General features: G+C 34.8%; 1 protein-coding gene across 2 annotated transcripts in view; it reads right to left on the reverse strand.

The window, feature by feature from the left end:
* LOC145285846 (advillin-like) overlaps positions 1-22,920 on the reverse strand; it is a 186,889-nt gene that overhangs the window by 99,959 nt on the left and 64,010 nt on the right. For both annotated transcript variants that reach the window (XM_080134287.1, XM_080134288.1), the window contains exons 3-4: positions 7,558-7,626; positions 2,216-2,281 (exon numbers count right to left, since the gene is read on the reverse strand). In XM_080134287.1, coding sequence (XP_079990413.1) covers positions 2,216-2,281; positions 7,558-7,626 — 135 coding nt within the window. The remainder of the gene's footprint in view (positions 1-2,215; positions 2,282-7,557; positions 7,627-22,920) is intronic.

The following is a 22,920-nucleotide window of genomic DNA, read 5'->3' on the forward strand; positions in this document are numbered from 1 at the left end:
CCACCTAGATTACAAAAAATAAAAAAAATAAAAGAAACTATCAAGATTTAAAGTTTAAGGAGGGGTGCTATACCATAGCTAGAGATCTTGTGAAGTAAACCTTTAACATCCTGAGTGATGTCCCCTGATTTGGAACTCTCTTCCTGTCGGAGTCTTGTTCTCTCTCTTTTTAGTTAACTCTAAAAAAATAAAGATGTGAAAAGCCTATCTCCCGTTGTGTGGACCTTCCTTAATATTTTGATCGCCACTTATAAATATATATATTCAAAAGAGAGTCGCCAACTTTATAGATCCTGAACTGTCATCTAAGCTTAAACCTCTGTTCCATCTACGACATGTTGCATCCTTCTGCCTTTTTTTACAAGTATTTTAATGGTGGATGCTCCAACGAACTACAAGCCCTCGTACCTCCTCGACGTAAATATCTGCCACCAAACCTAACAAGCAGCCAATTCCTACATGTAAGAAAGCCTTCTATTCTAATAGTTTTCCCTAGAACTGCTAGACTTTAAAATTCCCTTCCGAGTTCCTGCTTCCCTAATTGTACTGATATGCAGAAGTTCAAGTGTAATGAGAGCAGACATCTTGCTGCTAAACTCCCTACATAATATCCTAGGAAATTATGCCCCTGATAGTACCCTCTACATCAAAGTTGCGCTGTGCCTTGTTTGGGGTGAAAATGTAATAATAAAAAAAGATATAATATACATATTAAAACATGTCTAATCTAATACTTTCCCAACTAGCAGTAGAACCAAATAGCAAAAACGATGCTGTGTCTAGAACTTACACAGAGATCTATAATATAAATCTCACCTGTTAGTTTAAATGTATGTATGTATGTATGTATGTATGTATGTATGTATGTATGTATGTATGTCTGCCTAAAACTTTCGATAGATGCGTCGGATTTTCATGAGATCAGTATCGTTTTGAAGCTCGACCCTTTGATGACAAATATTGAAAAATTGGCTAAAAACATTAATTCCTTCACCTTCAACTGGACAATTTTCTACAAGGAGAAGTCGCTTTTTTCGCTGATATTTTCGAAAGTCATCCCCTCTTTTCGATTGACTAGCCTTAATTTAAACCTTCGCCACTTCCGGTTTGGTGATGGGCGCAACGGCAAAGACATCACATTTAAAAAAAATTTTTCACGTTCTTTACCTCCTTCGCGGTACGGGTACGAGCCTGCCTGCCTACTAACAATTTTTTTGCTCAACATGCACCTCCAAACACCCGGGCAACGCTGGGCACCCAGGCTAGTGTATAATATATATCTCACCTGCCTGATTAAATGTATGTATGTATGTATGTATATATGTATGTATGTATGCCTAAAACTTTCGACATAGGTGACGGATCTTCATGAGATCGGTACCATTTTAAAACTGAACTGGATCCTTCAGACGACAAATGTCGATAAATTGGCTAAAAACATTAATTTCTTCACCCTCAACTGATATTGAAGTATTTTGTGGCCTTGCACTTGTAAAGGTGTTGTGAGAAGTAAAGATTTGAGGTGAACAAACGAAAAGCGTCATTAGCTTCTATGAGCTGCTCTCTTTCTTTCTCTGTTTGTTTAGTTAACTCTTTCCTTTTAATTGTTTTCTTTTTTGTCTTGAACAGAAATGGGATGCAGTCAAATCAATAGTTTGGTTCTATCTTTCCTTCTGAAATAAACAAAGAACATCATAAATGTGCGAATTCTACAATATTCAACCAGTAAAAATGATTCCCGTCCGTTTGAAACTATTCTTTTAGCGAGCCTGTGTGAAATAATAATTTCTAATAAAAACAGTAACATACGATAACCAAACACCCACTGACTTCAAAAGAGCCTGTGACAACACACCCAACGAACACGATATCATGCTAAGCTCCACGACCCCTCGGGACTAAAAAAAGTGAATGACTCACACAAAAGTTCACACATATTCACATACTGACAAAGGCCGCATGTGCACGATCTGTTCTAAACTCACACACGAATATTCACACTTAAAAAAAATAAGCATACACACTTTCAATACTCATGTCTTATTTCAGAATTGTAACATTCTACAATCATGGAGTAACTTTTCACGAACTCCTCACAGTGTCATTGAAAAGCAAAAACTATACCCCCCCCCAATCCAACTTTAGTTCTTTTAATATTTGAAATGCGAAATCCACCTAAAACCATTTTGAGACAGTCTTAAAAGAACATACCAACCTGTGTTGTTTCTGATCCTATCCAAAAATGGATATGTCTGTACTTATGTCGTCCTTCGGCTTTTAACTGCAATAAAGGCAACAATCAAAAGAGTTTAAATAGAATGTAAACTTTTCATACATCCATAAAACATTTGTAATGAACATACAATATATGTACAACGTAAAACATATATACAACACAAAATATATATAAAACACAAAATATATATACAACACAAAATATATATATACAGCATAAAACATATATACAACATAAAATATATATATACAACATAAAATATATATACAACATAAAATATATATACAACATAAGACATATATAAAACACAAAACATATATACAACGCAAAATCTATATACAACACAAAACATATATACAACAAAAATATATATACAACATAAAATATATATGCAACATAAAATATATATACAACATAAAATATATATACAACATACAACATATATACAACATAAAACATATATACAACATAAAATATAAATACAACATAAAATATATATACAACATAAAATATATATACACATAAAACATATATACAACATAAAACATATATACAACATAAAATATATACAACATAAAACATATATACAACACAAAATATATGCACAATATAAAGTATATATACAACATAAAACATATATACAACATAAAATATATATACAACACAAAATATATATACAACATAAAATATATATACAACATAAAACATATATACAACATAAAATATATATACAACACAAAATATATATACAACATAAAATATATATACAACATAAAACATATATACAACATAAAATATATATACAACACAAAATATATATACAACATAAAATATATATACAACATAAAACATATATACAACATAAAATATATATACAACACAAAATATATATACAACATAAAATATATATACAACATAAAACATATATACAACATAAAATATATATACAACACAAAATATATGCACAATATAAAGTATATATACAACACAAAGCATATATACAACATAAAACATATATACAACACAAAATATATATACAACATAAAATATATATACAACATAAAACATATATACAACATAAAATATATATACAACACAAAATATATGCACAATATAAAGTATATATACAACACAAAACATATATACAACATAAAACATATATACAACACAAAATATATATACAACATAAAATATATATACAACATAAAACATATATACAACATAAAATATATATACAACACAAAATATTTGCACAATATAAAGTATATATACAACACAAAACATATATACAACATAAAACATATATACAACACAAAATATATATACAACATAAAATATATATACAACATAAAACATATATACAACATAAAATATATATACAACACAAAATATATGCACAATATAAAGTATATATACAACACAAAACATATATACAACATAAAACATATATACAACACAAAATATATATACAACATAAAATATATATACGACATAAAACATATATACAACATAAAACATATATACAACATAAAATATATATACAACATAAATATATACAACATAAAACATATATACAACACAAAATATATGCACAATATAAAGTATATATACAACACAAAACATATATACAACATAAAACATATATACAGCACAAAATATATATACAACATAAATATATATACAACATAAAACATATATACAACATAAAATATATATACAACACAAAATATATATACAACATAAAATATATATACAACATAAAACATATATACAACATAAAATATATATACAACACAAAATATATGCACAATATAAAGTATATATACAACACAAAACATATATACAACACAATATATATATACAACATAAAATATATATACAACATAAAACATATATACAACATAAAACATATATACAACATAAAATATATATACATCACAAAATATATATACAACATAAAATATATATACAACATAAAACATATATACAGCACAAAATATATATACAGCATAAAATATATATACAACATAAAACATATATACAACATAAAGCATATATACAACGCAAAACATATATACAATACAAAATATATATACAACATAATATATATATATATATATATATATATATATATATATATACAACACAAAACATATATACAACGTAAAATATATATACAACACAAAATATAAATACAACATAAAGTATAAATACAACATAAAATATATGCAACATAAAATATATATACAACATTTACAACACGCTTACTACATATAACATACACAAAGCATATCACTAGTTGAGACATATTGTCCAATGGCACTCCTTCATTCAACTAGAGACTTATGACATGTTTTATGGGCAATTGAATTTAATATCAAGGGGAGCAACCGGAGTTTTCCTGGAAAATCCGTTCTGTTACATTATTACTCATATCATGTTTAATGTTTGTGCAAGATTTCTAAATATTCCAAGGCATGTTATTGATAAAAGCGCAGACGGATGAACGGACGAATGGGCGAATGGACAAGAGTGAATTTACAGGTCCACCCTCTTTTTCTTTGGGGACAAAAAAAAAACTCAGTCCAGTCTCATTATAAATTTATTTCAACACAATATGTTGAATTTATTTTCACCCAATGGGTTGAAATAAATGTATCATGTTTTTTTTCTTGTAGCTTCTTTTTCCAATATACTGTATTATTATTGTGTAATTTAAATATTCACGATAAACCTTATCAAAAGGCACACTTTGTTATTGTTTGTTAAACACAACTAAGTACTCTTGTCAACTCGTCTAATAGCGTTCAATTAAACTATTAATTCAAGGTGACTTAATAATACGAAGGTTCTGCCCTCACTTGCGCAGATTGATGCTTATCAAGACAAAAGAGGATTAATGGTCATTAGCAGATTTACTTTTGAAGTCAAGTGAGCAGAGATCATCGCCTGAAACTTTGATGGGAATGACTTTCAGTGTACCGTAATCAGTAAAATAACTATGCACGGCGAACGAATGCGTAAAACGCTACCAGCTTCTATGAGTTACTAGAAATTTATTACATATCGTTCTTCTAAAGTGTCCTCACGTCTAGATTGCATTTTCGAAATTCACCAGCTGTGACAATCAGGCTTTAGTAGGATGTATTCCAATTCAAGACTATTTCCTTATTTTATAAGGAAAAACATCTATAATATAAATCTCACTTGTCTGTTTAAATGTATGTATGTATGTATGTATGTATGTATGTATGTATGTCTGCCTAAAACTTTCGATAGAGGCGACGGATTTTCACAAGATCATTACAATTTTAAGGTCGACCCTTCGGACGACAAATATCGAAAAATTGGCCCAAAACATTAATTCCTTCACTCTCAACTGGGCATTTTCTACAAGAAGGAGTCGCTTTTTCGCCGATATTTTCAAAAGTCATTCCCTCTTTTCGATTGACTAGTCTTAATTTAAAGCTTCGCCACCTCCAGGTTGGTGATGGACGCAACAACGAAGACGTCACGTTTTTTTTTTCACATTCTTTTCCTCCTTCGGTGTACGTGTTCGAGCTTGCCTGCCTACTATCACTTTTTTTTTGCTCAACACACACCTCCAAACATCCGGGTAACGCCGGGCGCCAAGACTAGTCATATAGAAAGAGAGGTTATAAACGTTTTTTTTACCTATGCCTTTCGAAGCCTAATGCTTCTCGTCAGATGAGAAGAAGGTTCCAAATATAAGGAAATGCGATATCTAGCTTAAGATACATGTAAAATAAAATAAAACTTAAGTTATATATATATATATATATATATATATATATATATATATATATATATATATATATATATATATATATAGTTGAAAAATACGCTTAAATATATGCATGCATATTCGTAATGCCGTCGTTCGACCTTCACTTCGCAAATTTCATTTTTTCAATTTTCACACTTTTGTACCAATTTTCCCCGGCTAAAATCCAAATATAAAGTTCGCATGGGTTCGAATATCCTATATATAAAGTTTAATGTCTGTAGACCAAAAACTGACAGAAGAGTTTGGTAGGCAAATTTCTTTAAACAAATATATATATACGCATACATAAATATATATATAGAAAGAGTTCTGTGTTTACTATAACCTTTTTACTCAAATATTACGCAAGTAAAAATCATGAATATAATTACACGTAATAGTTAATTGAAGATGATCATCCCATAAGAAAACAGAAAAAACAAATAGGGAATTAATTAAAATGAATGTTCAAAAGAATATGCAAATTAGCTAGATCTTTTGCAGATGAATGCAATTCCACGACCCATGTATAACAAAGTTGTATTTTCTTTTTAAATAAATAGAGAGAAAAAAAAAGGTTATAATATGAATATCAATACACAAAACACCCAAATTTATAGGAGTATAGAAGATTTAGATATATATGTGTGCGAATCCAAAATAATATATTAAAATATATTTATAAGAAAAAGTTTAATAGTTAGTATAATTGCGAAATATACATAGAAGAGCTTTATAATGCAGTAGAACCCGGGATACGGCATTAATCCGTTCCGGGTTAGGGATCGTAAGGTGAACTCGCTGTATGGCGGGGCCTAAGCAAAATTTTATACAGTACATATTAAATTTTATACAGTACATATTAAAAATTAGTAACAAAATACAGTACAGTATATAATGAACATCTATATAATCAAATAACATTATAAATAACACCGTAAGGCGGGACAAATACTGTAACCAGGGGGTCGGAAAAACATCGTATTCCACATCGTAACCTGAAAAAAAAACGTATCTCGGGGTTGTTGTTGTTGTTGTTGTTGTTGTCGTTGTTGTTGTTGTTATTGTTCTTCTTCTTCTTCTTCTTCTTCTTCTTCTTCATTTAACACGTTGCCATGGCGGCACAAAGTGATTTTCTCCACGAAACCCTATCACTTACATCGGTTTTAATCCGCCATTGCTTGAGGTAATCGTTAACTGTGTCATTCCAAGTCTTCCACGACGTACTTTTCCCGCGATTAATCCCAAAGTTAAGAACGCGCTTTTCGTTTAACACAGAACGCATTCATCAATTATTTATGTTTACACGCGCACGTCTTTAGAAGCAAACATGTTTTTGATCAACAATAACGACACTAAGTAACACTCCGATGAGCAAAATCCATTTTTTAATACACTCTGAGTGAAACACACACACACACACACACACACACACACACACACACACACACACACACGTTTTAACATATAGACATAAGCTCAAACATGTATGATTAAAAAATACAGATTTTTTTAAAAATCAATGATTGCTTACCCAAATGATCAAGTACGAATCGCCTTTGTGGAATTTTCCTTTCTTTGGCCACGTGACAAGGTTATAATCCTACAAGTAAAAAAAAAAAAAACAAAAAAAACCTTCATATAATGAATTTATGATTAAAAACGAAGGCAAAAATGTAATATTAAATTTGTACGAGGTGCCTTCAATAAGTTACCAGACTTTTTTTTTTCCTATGGACACTTTTATTTATAGTACACACATAAAATTCTAGTTCCCCTACGAAGTAATCTCCTCCGGCTGCAATGCACTTGTTGTACCGTTCCAACAACTTCTAGAAGTCTTCTTGTGTGAGCGTGTCAATGACCCTCGTGTTAACCTCTTTCATCTCTTCAATTGTCTCATAACGACAGCTTCTAAGGTTTTCCTTGAGCTTAGGTAGTAACCAAAAGTCACATGGAGCAAGGTCTGGACTATAGGGAGGGTGAGGAACTGTCTTCATATTCATGACAACGTCTTTCTTTCTGATCTTCTCTGAGCGCCTTTGAGACAAACTTTACACAAATCTTCCACATCTCCAGTTCTTTGCAAATAATTGTGTTTACAGTTCCCACACTGACATCAAACTGTGCACTTATTGTCTCTATAGACACACGACGGTCCTTATCCATGAAATTCTTTATTTGACCAATCAACTCTAGTGTTTTGACTTCCTTACTCATCCCACACTTCTCATCATCTACCATAGACTCCCTGCCTCATTTGAATCTCTTATGCCTCTCAAAAACTGATGCTCAATTCATGCAAGATGGTCCAAAACCTGTATGAAGCATTCCATACGTTTCTGTGGCATTTTTTCCAAGTTTACAACAGAGTTTTATTACTTACTGTTCTTCTAAAGTGTCCTCATGTCCAGATTGCATTTTTGAAATTCACCAGCTGTGGCAATCAGGCTTTATTCTAATTCAATTCTTGTTTGACCAGAACCTATCATTTAATCCACAGGGGTAGCATGCTCTTGTTCTGTCAGCCATAGCTGGGTAGAAGTTCTAAATAATTCACAATTGTACGCTGAGTGTCGATCGCACTGAAGATTGTGGATTAATAAAAGGTTTTTAATGCAGATTCACGAGTTTGACAGAAAGATTCCAAAGTTCAATAAGATACACTTGGAGAAGGTCGGAGGTTACACCGACCAAAACGTTGTGAAAATAATGACGAAGATGGAAACAATAGTCAAAAAAATCCAAAAGAATACAAATACTCAATCATCATCTGAAAAGTTCAAAGGCCACTCGAGGATAAGGGTTAAGTGTGTACGGTAGTCGATGAAACAATATTATAGTAATCGTTAATAGTGAAAATTTGGTAAACTGGATTACTTAAGTGGACGTTTCAACAAGAACTTGTTTACATTGGACTTGAAGACGACCAAATTGTAGTCAGCTGGAAAATAGGAAAATGGAATAGAGTTCCACAAGTGTGCAGTTCTAAGAAAAAAGATTTGTTCATGGAATCTACGTTTAGATTTAGGCACAGATAAAGAGTGGGGGAAATTATTGATAATGGCTTCAGTTGGACGAGTGTGATTCGTGAAAGTTTAGGGAGGGGGGATCATAGATTGCAGCTCAGATGAGCACCTGCCATGAAAATAACAATAAACCAGAGACAGGCTCCCAACGTCTCTTCTGTGGGAAAGAGGTTGCAGGGAAGAGAAAAGGGCATCCTCTACTAGGCTACGAAGTCTATTCTGAACTCTGTCAAGGCAGGATAAGACTTTCTAGCAGCTCCTTCCCAGATGTGGCAACAGTACTCCATCCTTGGATGTACCTGGTTTTTATATAGGTAGAGAATTGCATCAGCAGTGAGATATCTACTGGAGCGATAGAAGGATCCCACATTTTTCCAGTAGCCTTGGCAACAGATTTGATGTACGTGTTCCATTTCAGACCATTTTGTTGTAAAAAAGATAATACGTTATCAATAAAATCGATATATTTATGTATGGATAGATTTTATTCTTTTCTTCGATATTGTCGCATCCTGAATAGATTTTTATTTTAATTTTGAATTTGACAATCTGTGGTTTGAACTTTTATCGCAACGGTTCAATTCCTCCATTTAAGTGAATTTCTCCATTGTTACGAAAACCGTTGATAAAATTGTGACTTATGTTCGACTAATTGTATACAATAAACTGTTGACAAAACTTATTGTGTAAACTTGCAGGATCAAGTCATTAACAGAAGCAAAAATATGGCAATGGCAAAGTGTAGTATCTCTTCTGTACTTCCCTGGAATTGCCCGTCTGTAGAACACTGTTCCACTGGTCTGCTTACTGGTTGAATACAACATGGTAGCCTTCAATGTAAACAAGTTCTTGTTGAGCCGTTCTCGTAAATAATTAAATTCTACCTTATTTACATCATTAACGTTTACTACACTACCATCTTACATTCTTTAACCCTTATCCTCGAGTGGCCTTCGGGTTTTGATAAAAAATGTAACCTTCTTGCATCATATGTCTCTTTATTTCCAAGTCCCATCAAGAACTTGAACAAATAATGAAAAAATAGTCTATATATGGTCGCATCACATGAAAACTACAAAATTTAAAGAAAGAGTTCGATATTTTCATTTTCTTCCTTTGAAGATTGTAATGCTGGTTATAGGGCAGCCAAACCAACTGCTAACATTTCCCTGCTTTTTATTGAAACCAACCGAGAGCTCTTTTTAGTATCCTCGCTGTTCTCTTAAGTGCAATTGTCTGAATTTCTCTTGCACTTGGTTTACCAGGAATATTAGTTAGTTAGGACTTCAGGTTCTTCTTCATAAGCCCTGTGGCACCTATGATAACTGGTATGATGGATATCTCCTTAAGATTTCAGTTTCTTTTCATATCATACATGTGACTTTGATATTTCTCTCTTTCAGCTCTGTTCAGACCTCCATCATTAGGAACATTCACTTCAACCAAGGGTGTCACTCTTTCTGACTTATTCCATATAACTATGTCAGGTTTGACAGCAGCATTTTCAAGGTAGGTGGCTGTAGGGATTACATGGTCATAATGTATGGTATATAAGTCATTTCCAACTGTTCTTTCAAGTTGATATTCCCAGGACTTGCTGCTACATTGGATGTTTAATTTTTTACAGATGGTCCAGTGGAGGCATTTACATACTACATCATGTCTCGTTGTGTAATAACCGTCCCTTAGAAGAACCTTGCAACTTGATGGCACTTGTGACCGATTGGTAGAATTTCCATGAATCCCTGGCAGTTCAGAGGTATAGGACACGCAGTTCAAATTGACATATTGCTCTTCAACATTAGGAACCTCCTCGAACTACTCTTGCTCTTCGGAGGATATGATTCCTGGTGAGAGTACCAAACTATAATGCCAAAACCCTTAACCTTCCATAATAAAGAAGTATATTCTAGGACAACGATCATATCTGACTCTTTGAAAGTCTACAGCAAAGTAGGATCAGAAAAGTTTAGCACAGTCTTTATTTGTAGTTCTTACAATTAAAACTATGATTACGAATCATGTGGAGAGTATGTGGAAGGAGGCAAAGCAACGCAGCAAAAAAGAAGTCAGAACTAGCAGGGAGCTACTTGATAGCTACTTATTAGAATTTATGTAGAGGCAAAAATTCAGAAAAAAACCCATTCATCTCCATCATAAATCAAAGAAACCTGGTTGAGCAGCTTCCTTCTAACCCTTCTCATTCCTATTTGCTGCTGTCTTTCAGTCAACCGAAAATATTCACTCCAAGGAAATAGCCTACCCCCTAACTTTAACAGAAAAAAAAATTTCTTTACATAAAAAATATTTTTTGTAGCCCCCGCCAAAATAAATAAAAAAAAACTTTTTAAAAGATTAACATTTCTTACAAAAGTATGAAAAAAAAACATTACTTACAAAAAAGAAAATATATAAAAATAAAACTGTCAAAAATGTTTTTCTTACAAAAACAAAAAAAAAAAATGTTTTCATTTGTTGCTACAAATTATTTAAAAAAAAAATAGTTATTCAGGAAACGTACCATAGGTTGATCTTTTTCATTTTTATTTATTTTGCAGGGTGGAACGATAAGTAAAGTAAACTACACCAAAGATTTATTTTAACACTTTTATGGAAAAATTCGATTCAGTTAACTTGATTATGTAGTAGAGCTGACATCTATTCAATGTAACCGCCTTCAGCCTCTATCACCACCTAGATATGGGTCTAGAATTAGGAGCATGTCTTTTCCACAAGCACCACCAAGCTGGCTTTGGTGTTGTGGGGGATCATGTTGATAATGTTCTCGACATATAATCAAAACAAGTAGTCTAGCAAATTCAGGTCGGAGGAGGAGAGGGTCAGTGAGAGAAAGGTACAAAGTCGTAGCACTCCTGAAGCCAAGCCTGGGTTTCTTTGGACTTGTAGATCGGCTGCCACAAGCAGGGTCTGCAAGTGGCCATCTGATTGCACCAGGAGATCACCTCACTCTTCAGCACATCCAGGAACAAGCCGACTTCAAAGATGTGAGGTGGCATGATATGGCTCTCACTTGAAACTACACCAAAGACCATAACTGTGTCTGGTAACTTTATTTTCATCTCTATGTCCACGTTCCTGTTATCCGGATTTGCATTTTAAGGGTGCTGCCAATGGTCCGATTGTCATAACTTGGATTGGTAGAGAGCATGAGTTGTACAACAGTGTATCTCAGATCTTGTGTCACTTTCAGGCATGATAGAAGGTGCTTATCGCTCTTGGGATTTGTACACAACTGGCCAACTAGTAGATGGCCTGCAACAAAAAAAGAAAACCGGTTTTCATCAAACGGAAATGGAATCATGTCTTTTCTAGGGCAACAATTTTATTGTTTCACCCTGTATTTCCGTTTTTCTTCATTGATACGATAATGTTTTTATCATAATTTCTTTTTTTTTTTCTAGCGTTTTAAAATGTGATTAGCACTCAGCATATTTCAGAAGTTTATATAAGTTACCATTGGATGAACAAGCATCTTGATAACCAACTCACCATCCAGGTTGTCCCGTCACTTTAGATCTGGCCCATATCATAGCCCCTTACACTGCAGTAGCAATATGTCTTGTTCAGAGTGAACAAAAGTTAAAAAATAAAAAAATTTAAAGGGAGATAAATTAAAAAAAAAATGAAACTATAATTCATTGCTGTGATAGCCAGTCTCAATCCCACTTAACATCTATAAATATAAAAGCGAAAAAGTGTGTATGTATGTATGTGTGTGCACTTTTTGTGTATGTCTGCAAAAGACTTTTTCCGTCGGCCTTCTCGCTTGGGTCGCTACTTCTTAAAACTTTTTATATCACGTCTAAATCGTAATATCTATGACTTAAGAATGGGGGGGGGTCACGTGTGTATTTAATTTGCCCGACTTTTACCAGCTATTTTTCCATCGCCGCGTGTTCGGAAAGCAAATGATGGGGCGGGGGAAACAGTAACTGGCTTGCAACGCAAAACTAGGTCAAACACTATGCCACTTAACTTCCTCGCACCTATCAATTGCACTTTATAAACCTTAACTTAACACACTTATCAATTGCTCTCCCATTGTGGCCGAGATGGTTAGGTGCCTGACTTTTTTTTCATTTCGTTTCCACCTTCACATCAAGACTTCAGGGTTCAATCCTACCTTCCTATTAAAACATTTTTTTTTCTTTTACACCTCCAAACACCTGGCCAACGTTTTGTTTTTAACACACACACCTCCAAACACCTGGGAAACGCCGGGTACCCCCCGCTAGTCTATATATATAAAAGGCAAAATGGCCGTGTGTGTTTTTTGTATGTCCATGAAAGGCTTTTTTGCCGGGCTTCTCGACGAGGTTACATTTATTTAGAACTTTCCTTATACTTCCTAGATTATAATATCTACGATTTGCAAACGGACATCATCTCTACATTTATTTTGATTGACTTTTAAAAAGTTCCCTCTATACCATCCTTTTGTGTGTTTGTTCATCTTTTTTGTATAAATAAAGTGAAACTAACTGAAGCAAAGGACGTCCAGAAAGATAATTAGCTTTGATAAATGCGGGGGAAACCCTTCATATCAAACAATTGCTATTCATGTGGACACTGCCAGAGATCCCCCCTTTTTGTGGAGAGCTGGTTTTCCCCAACATCGTGGGGAATGGAAAAAAGCGGAAACTTAACTGGCCTCCAGCCAGAGCTTCATTTTTGTGCCTGCATGAACTCATTCACTTAATTATCCATTGCTGCAAATCAACTTTTTAATCGCTAAATTTGAGCACTTTTGAAAGGTTTTTATGCTTCAAGTCTAATTATATCTTCAGGGAAGTGACGGTGATCTAGTGGTTAATGCCATGGATGTTCCAAGTTCGAATCCAGTTTGTTCTACAAAAATCACTTTCACTTAGGATGTTGGCAACCTTCACATGGTCCCTCCTGTAAGAACCTGATGTCTTTTTAGAAAGAATTCTGACTAGAAAAATATCAGGGAAACCAATGCCAACAATACAATATGATCATGATTATATCCTCAACTATTTATTATTGGTGTTTTTTTTTTTGTTTTGCAGAGGAAAATTATTGTTTTTGATTTTACAGAACATGATTGAGTTTTGCAAAGGGAAAGATAAAACAATAACATCAATGTTTGATGCATTTTCGGTCAGGAAGCCAGTATCTACAGACAGCCTGGTCTGGTAATACTAGGGGAAAATAAATGACAGTGCCACCTGGTGCATGGAGTCTCGCTGTAGTCATAACAACTGTAATTAATCGGAGATTAAACTTTATTGATTTACTGTATTGATTTACGGATAGAGATATCGAACTTTGCATCTTAAAAGCATGAACTGCATTGGATAAGCTGTGAGCAGTATAGACTTTAAGGCTAACTGACAAACTGAGAAGGTAGTTCTTCAGAGAAATGGTGGAGTTTGCAATTTGGACATTAACCAAAAGATTGGAAAGAAAGCCAGATGCCACATACACCTGTATGCTACGAACAGTGTTAAATATATCTTGGCAAGATCCCACGAAGCAGCAACTTTATGGCAACCTACCTGCCATATCTACTACCACCAGGGAGTGACGTCTACGATTTGCCAATCACTGCCAGAGGAGCAAGCAAGAGCTGGTGAGAACTGTATTGCTGTGGACTCCACGGCACCAGTGCACGAGCAAAGGACGACCTAGATTCACATCATATACATCTAGCAAATTGCATATGATACCAACTGTGACCTTAAAGGTCTGAGGCAGCTGATAAAAGGCAGGAAAGTTTGGAGAGAGAGAGTCGCATTGGTTCGGGCAAGGAGCCCAACCAGATCGATAGATGGATTGAAATACAGTCAGAGTATTTTAATGGAATGTGCTCTGATGAACTCATTGCACGTACCCCCCTCGACGTACATATCCCAACAAACCCACTTGGCAACAAAATCGCGCCCCTTCACTGTTGAGGTTCCTAAATGTCAGAAAGTTTTCTACTCAAATAGCTTCTTCCCTAGAACAGCAAGATTTTGGAATTCTCTTCCTGCTGTCTGTTTTCCAAACTGTACTGATATGCAGAAGTTTAAATGTAATGTAAACCAACATCTTAATCTTTCTTAAGCATGGCCCCAATTAGTAGCCCTTTACGTCCAAGTGACAATATGCCTTGTTTGGGGGTGAAGGCGAGTAAAAAAAAAAGGTTATTTAATGGAACTGTTAAATGTTTTTGACTCTTAATGGGAGGTATGACACCAATGTTTCAACGATCGTTTTTATAACCACAAGTTATAATAACTAACCAATGAAAAGCTTCCAAAGTTACTATAAAAATTGTCGAATTTTGGATTCAAATCAGTTCGCCGTTGGCTACGTCAAAAACCGTATTTGATTCTTTGCCGCCATCTTTGTTACTGGCAATTACTTCACACTCAGTCTCGGGACTGCACTGCTTCTTCACCTCCATCTTTGTTCAACATAATGTCTCAACACTTAAAAGGAACAATGTCTTTTAAATGATCATGAATACGAACTAAAATTTCCTGTGCTTTTGAATAGAAATGAGATGAAAATGATACGGTGAATGTATAATGTGAGTCTGAAAAGATGGTGCCCATATTATGTTGAATAGCTTTGAGAAAGTGACTTTCAAAGTAACCTAATTCTGCCCAGGTCTTTATTTATCCTTTTTTTCCTCTCAAATCCATCCTTATTATTTCTTCCCACGTTTTCCTTGGCTTTTCTCTTAGCATAAAAATGTACGCAAACATATCTACAATCAATGTTACAAAATAATAACCATTGTTTTTTTTTTTTTGTTTCTATTGATTACATAAATACTATAATGATATTTGTGTGACTCAACCATTAGAGCTCAACTTTTACTACTACTACTACTACTACTACTACTACTACTACTACTACTGCATCATCAACGCCATCACCATTACTATCACCATCGTCGTCATCATCGTCCTCATCACTCAACCATTAGAGCTCAACTTTTACTACTACTACTACTACTACTACTACTGCATCATCACCACTACTATCATCATCGTCTTCACCATCGTCGTCACCATCGTCGTCATCAATTTTACGTCGATTCTACATGTTCGCATGTGTTGGACGGCTTTGAGAAAGTAACTTTCAAACTAACCTATTTCTGACCAGGTCTTTATTTATCCATTTTTCTTTCAAATCCATCTTTATCACTTCCATATTTTCCTTGGCCTTTTTATGTCAAGTTATCTTGCTACCTCAACTGTTTTACAGTAGTCTTATCCGTCTTTTCTATGTGACCATATCACCTAAGTCTTCTTTTTCTACATACATTTTCCTATACTATACTATTCAGATTTAATCTTACTTTAAGGTCACCAGATCTAAGCCTGCTAGTTAGTTACGCATACAAAAACTTTAAAAAATAACGCTGTTTAAGATATATAAATGTATATTTGCACGTATGTAGAAGAGCACTTTAAGTCGACTTATGCCTGCCAAGCTCCCATTTTTTTTAATTTTGACATTTTAGCACCTATTTTTACCAGCCAAATAAAGTAAACCCCAAAAATACGACACAATAAGTTTTTGCCAGATCACCAAAGTTAAACAACGTTGAGCCTGGCCAGTACCCGATGGGTGACCATCTGTATGTACCATAAGGTAAAAAAAAAAAATCCAGGTTAGGAAACTAGTGCAGTCTATCCTTCACTCGGGGGGGGGGGGGGGAGATGGACCTCTCTAAAGCTGTAGTAGGCACCCCATCTACTGATGGCGTCATGATAAAAAATACTCTTGATAGCCTTGGTGACAAGTATTTCCAGCCATTAGAAAAAAAAATGTGAAAGATCCCGCGAAATTTGTTCACGTTTCACCTATGCCTACTGGCATTGGATGAAACAACAAAAACAAAAAGACCAAACCAAATTTGTTCCATAGGTCCAAATCTCGTATATATCAAATTTCAAGTCTGTAGACCCAAAATTGGCTGTGTGTGTGTGTGTGTGTGTGTGTGTGTGTGTATAAATTAGTTTATGGGAACATGTTAGTAGAAATAAGGACACAAGCCCTTCATTAAAATTAGACCATTAGAAATTTCAGTCGATAGGTTCGACCATGTTCGTTTCATGATTTAACTTATTTGAAACTAAACTCAAGATCTTTTTATACAATTTATGAAGAAAAAAAAACACATGGAGAAATAAATGTTATTCTGCTGTCCATCTTGCATTTACATCCTCCATCCTTACTTACTACTCCCACCTTTCCTCCTCTCACATATCCACTACACACAGCATCAATTGCATTCTCCATCCTACCAACGTTTCTCTCTACCGATTTTTTTTTCTTACATTGGAACTTGGCAGGACATAAGTCGCATGTATGATATGAAAAGAAACTGGAACCTAAAGGGGATATCGATCATACCAGTTATCATAGGTGCCACAGGACTTATGAAGAAGAACCTGAAGTCCTACCTAACTAATATTCCTGGTGAACCAAGTGCAAAAGAGATTCAGACAATTGCACTTAAGGGAACAGCGAGGACACTAAAAAGAGCTCTCGGTTGGTTTCAATAAAAAAGCGGGGCAATGTTGGCAGCTGGTTTGGCTGCCCCATACCCGGCATTACAATCTTCAAAGGAAGAAAAATAATAATAATAAAAAAAATATAAATATATTAATACGATAGAGTTCTTTTGTATGTCACGCTTACATCCGGGTCGTTTGTTTTTTTAATTGTTATGAAATTCCTTCCATTCCTTAATATATCGCAACTCGATTCGGCTGTTCTGAAAGTGAAAAAAAATTGGTGTCGCTGTGAGGCAAAGCTAATAAAAATGATTTGTTCTTCTTGGCCAAAAGGCCAAGATCAAAGTGTAGTATCTGTTCCTGCAGATGCTGCAATCAAAGACCATTGCCCTTGTAGCAATCTTCTGGTCCATGGGCCAGCTGGCAAATCACTATCCAGCTACCATTTCCCACCTCTCGGGAGCTGGTCCCCTTTTCCCTTCCCCTCCCCCTCTCTTTCCACATTAAAAAATGGTCTTGTGCCTAATTTGCTCAGTGGGGAAGCAAATAAATACAGCCAAGATCAAAGTGTAGTATCTGTTCTTCACATGCTACATTTCAATTTTTTCTCTCTCATTGGAGGAGAAATCTTTTACGACTAAGACAATTTTTTGTTCCTTTTCACCACGTTAATAAACGACCCTGGTGTCTAAATCTGACCCGTGGGGAGGCATTGTAAATAGGTACTATATTTAATGTAACAAAGCTTTAATATTACAAAGGTAATTGGGAAAAGTAATTTCTGATTTAATTACAAAATGCCCTGGATATGTCTCTTCTGATTAATTATAAAATACACTGGAAAATGTCCCTCCTAATTATTTTTTTGTTTACTTGCCTCCCCATAAGGGAAGAGTTGGACATGAGGTCGGTTAAAAATGTGGAGGGAAACCAGCTCTTCAAAAAGGGCACTCTGGTCAGTAACAAAAAATAAAAATTGTATCAGTATTACTTTATTTAATGTATATTTTAAACAGTGGATGGGGGGGGCATATGAAGTCAGTCCCGGAAATGGCTGAAACAGTTTACGATTTCAACACTTTAGTTCCTGTATATTTTTAACAGTGCGATTGCAGGCATGAAGTCAATTCCGAGATTTACTGAGATAAGTGCAAATATATACTAGCAGAAAGCATCGCCCGGTATTGAATGAGATAGGTGGAAAATATATAGTAGCAAAATACCCATCGTCGCCCGGGATCTGATGAGATAGGTGAAAGATACGAGGGGCGTGCAATAAGTAATGTCCCTGACCCACTTCCAGTTGTCTGATCTAGTTGAAATTTTGCATGTGCAATGATTTATATCTCTACGGGTTATGTGGCAAATTACAGTTCTGAACTAATTGTGGTTTCTGTTTTACAGGTGTTTGAACTGAGTCAGGTGTGAAATGGAGCCTGTTGAATGTCGAGCAGTGATCCGTTTTTTCTATCTGAAAGGACGCACACCACAGGAGACCTTTGATGAAATGGAAGAAACTTATGGTGATAATGCCCCATCATATGACCTTGTAAAACGCTGGCATCGTGAATTCAAACATGACCGGAAGTCTGTGGAAACAGCTCCCAGAAAGATACGAGGCGAGTGCAATAAGTAATGTCCCTGACCCATTTCCAGTTTTCTGATCTAGCTGAAATTTTGCATGTGCAATGATTTATATCTCTACGGGTTCTGTGGCAAATTACAGCTCTGAACTAATTGTGGTTTCTGTTTTACAGGGGTTTGAACTGAGTCAGGTGTGAAATGGAGCCCATTGAATGTCGAGCAGTAATCCGGTTTTTGTATTTGAAAGGACGCACACCACATGATGAAATGAAAGAAACTTATGGTGATAATGCCCCATCATATGACCTTGTAAAACGCTGGCATCATGAATTCAAACATGGCCGGAAGTCTGTGGAAACAGCTCCCAGACCTGGTCTGTCATTGATGAGGCATCTGTCCGTCAAGTTGAGGCTGCCATTTTGGAAGATCGGCGCATTACTATTCGCCAAATAGCCCAAGATGTCAAGATTAGTACAGGGTCTGTGGAAACTATCATTCATGACCTTTTGCATATGCATAAGGTGTCTACCAGATGGATTCCCAGGTTGTTCACACCATTCCAGAAGCGAGAACACGTCAAGTGCTCGAGGATGAATTTGGAGATGTGCCAAGAAGATGAGTCAAAGTTTTTCAAAAGACTAATTGCACAGGATGAAACCTGGGTCCATTACTATGATCCAGAGACCAAAGCTCAGTCAATGCAGTGGAAGCACTTGGACTCACCACCTCCAAAGAAGGCAAGGGTGCAGCCCTCCACTGGCAAGGTCATGCTCACAGTCTTCTGGGACCAGGACGAAGTAGTGATGACAGATTTCCTGGCAAAGGGTACCACAATTACAGGAGCCTATTATGCTTCACTTTTGAGGAAATTAAGGGAAGCTATCAAAATCAAGAGGCGGGGTAAGATCAGCAAAGGTACCCTACTCCTGCAGGACAACGCTCCGGTCCGCAACTCGGATGTCGCCAGATCAGAAGCACGGGCATGTGGTTATGAAATCCTCCCCCATCCGCCCTACTCTCCTGACCTTGACCCTCTGACTTTCACCTCTTCCCAGCCATGAAGTTGTTTTTGAAAGGAAAGCGTTTCCCAGATGATGCAGCCTTGATTTCTGAAGTCACGTCGTGGTTGGAGAACCAACCTGGCGTGTTCTACAAAAACGGTCTCCAGAGCTACATCAAACGATGGAAGAAATGCATAACTCTGGGTGGTTCCAATGTAGAGAAAGACTAATAACTGTGCCAAGTTTTGTTGCTCTACTGCTATAGGAAGTGGGTCAGGGGCATTACTTATTGCACACCACTCGTATATGCTAGCAGAATATGCTGCGTCACCTGGAATTTGATAAGATAGGTGGAACATATATATTATGAGAATACCTGAAATTGATTGATGTGTTTGTAGTGAAATAATCAGCCCATGCAATATATCAAAGTTATTATTTAAGTAAGAGGGGCGGAGGCGATATAGTGGGTTAAAATAATGAAAATTAATGTCAAGATTAGTAACATATCAAAGAATTATGAAAAATGACGACATGTGAGTTAATTGATTGGCGTATTTGAAATGAAATAATCAGCCCAGAAAATATATCAAAGTAATTATTTTAGCAGTGGAGGGGGGGTTATTAATGTGGGTTAAAAATTAGTAACATATCCGAGAATTATGAAAAATAATGAAATGTAAATTAATTGATAGTTGTGCTTTTTATGAAATAATCAGCCCAGACAATGTATCAAAGTTATTCTTTAGTAAGAGAGGGGGATTAGGATGGTTTAAATTATGAAAACATATTGTCAAAATTAGTAAGATATCCCAGAATAACGAAAAATGATGAAATGTGAGTTAGCTGATTTATGTGTTTATAATAAAATAATCAGCCCAGACAATACATCAATGTTATTATTTAAGTAAGGAGAAAAGCAATAAGGACGGCTAAAATTATGAAAAATTGTTGTCGAAATTAGTAGCATATCCAAGAATTACGAAAAATGATGAAATGTTAGTCAATTGATTGGTGAAATAATCAGCCCAGACAATATATCAAAGTTATTATTTTAGTAAGAGAGACGATAGGGATGGTTTTAATCCCCAAAAGTTATGGTCGAAATTAGTAACATATCAAAGAATTATGAAAAATGATGAAAAGCGAGTTTATTGATTGGTGTGTTTATAATAAAATAATCAGTCCAGTCAATATATCAAAGTTATTATGTTAGTAAGAGAGGGCGATAAGGATGGTTTTAATTATGAAAAATGATTGTCGAAATTAGTAACATATCCAAGAATTATGAAAAATGATAATATGTGATTTATTGCATTATTGTGCTTGCAATGAAATAATCAGACCAGACAATATATCAAAGTTATTATTTCAGTAAGGAGGGCGATGACGTCGGTTTAAACGATAAAATATGATTGTCGAAATTAGTAACATATCCAAGAATTATGAAAATGATGAAACGTGAGTTAATTGATTGGTGTGTTGTAATGAAAAAAATCATCCCAGACAATATATCAAAGTTATTATTTTAGTAAGGGGGGAAGCTATAAGGTGTGCTTAACTTATGAAAAATGATTGTCGAAATTAATAACATATCACAGAATTATGAAAAATGATGAAATGTGAGTTAATTGATTGGTGAGTTTGTAATGAAATAATCAGCTTAGACAATAAATCAAAGTTATTATTTAGTAAGGGGGAGGTGCGAAAATGTGGGTTAAAATTATGAAAAATGATTGTCGAAATAAGTTACATATGCAAGAATTATGAAAAATGATGAAATGTGATTTGTGTATTTGTAATGAAATAATAATCCCAGACGATATATCAAAGTTATTATTTTATTAAGGAGCGGGCGATAATGTGAAATAAGCAGCCCAGCAAATATATCAAAGTTATTATTTTAGTAAGGTTGGGCGATAATGTTGCTTAAAAATATAAAAAAGAATATTGTCGAAATTAGTAACATATCCAAGAATAATGAAAAATGATGAAATGTGAGTTAATTGATGTATTGCATAGTTCTTATTAGAAGAGGACTAATGTAATATATTGTTGCTGTTCATTTTAGTAAGAGTCTTAGTGTGTTCATGTGTGTTATCATCTTGTGAGATGCTAGATATTATATATATTCATTGTGAGTGTTCATATTGTTGAGAGATGGAGACAGGTTTTATATATAACTAGACAGACAGGTAGGGTACAGGTTACTACAGGAGAGCCGAGCATGTAATTCAATGAGAGGAGATTTATGATATATTGATAGATAGACCGAGAGATAGTGCGTTTGGCATTTACGTTTGACAGTTCTGTGAATGGGAGTGTTTCTATAAACATTGACATATATTTCTTCCCTATTTTTGAGATGATGATTTTCACAAGTTCTTATAATATAAATGTACAATACCTTTTCTGTTGAAAACATAACACGAAGACGCAGATACAAAAAGATGAAGTTGTTTGTTTATTCCATTTCGACCGGTCAATGGCTTTGCATTAAGGAATTCAAGTCTTACATGATTCTTCCTCTAACCCCCGCTTCCAAGGTTCTGTCAGCTCTGTCTCTGACTCCTCTCTTCTCCTCTGACTGACTGAGTTCCCGACTGAGTGTTTTTGACTGACTATATTGAGACCCATGACGTCATTGCATGACCAACACGTGCATATTAGACACATGGAATGACATGCCTCTGTGTTTAAGCATGCATTGTTACTCACATGTTTCAAACATGCGCGATTTGCACGTTTTGAAACCATTTCTGATGACCAGAAAATTTCC

The sequence above is a fragment of the Euprymna scolopes genome, chromosome 10, assembly GCF_053919585.1.
Source record: "Euprymna scolopes isolate OS-2025 chromosome 10, ASM5391958v1, whole genome shotgun sequence".
Lineage (NCBI taxonomy): Eukaryota > Metazoa > Mollusca > Cephalopoda > Sepiida > Sepiolidae > Euprymna > Euprymna scolopes.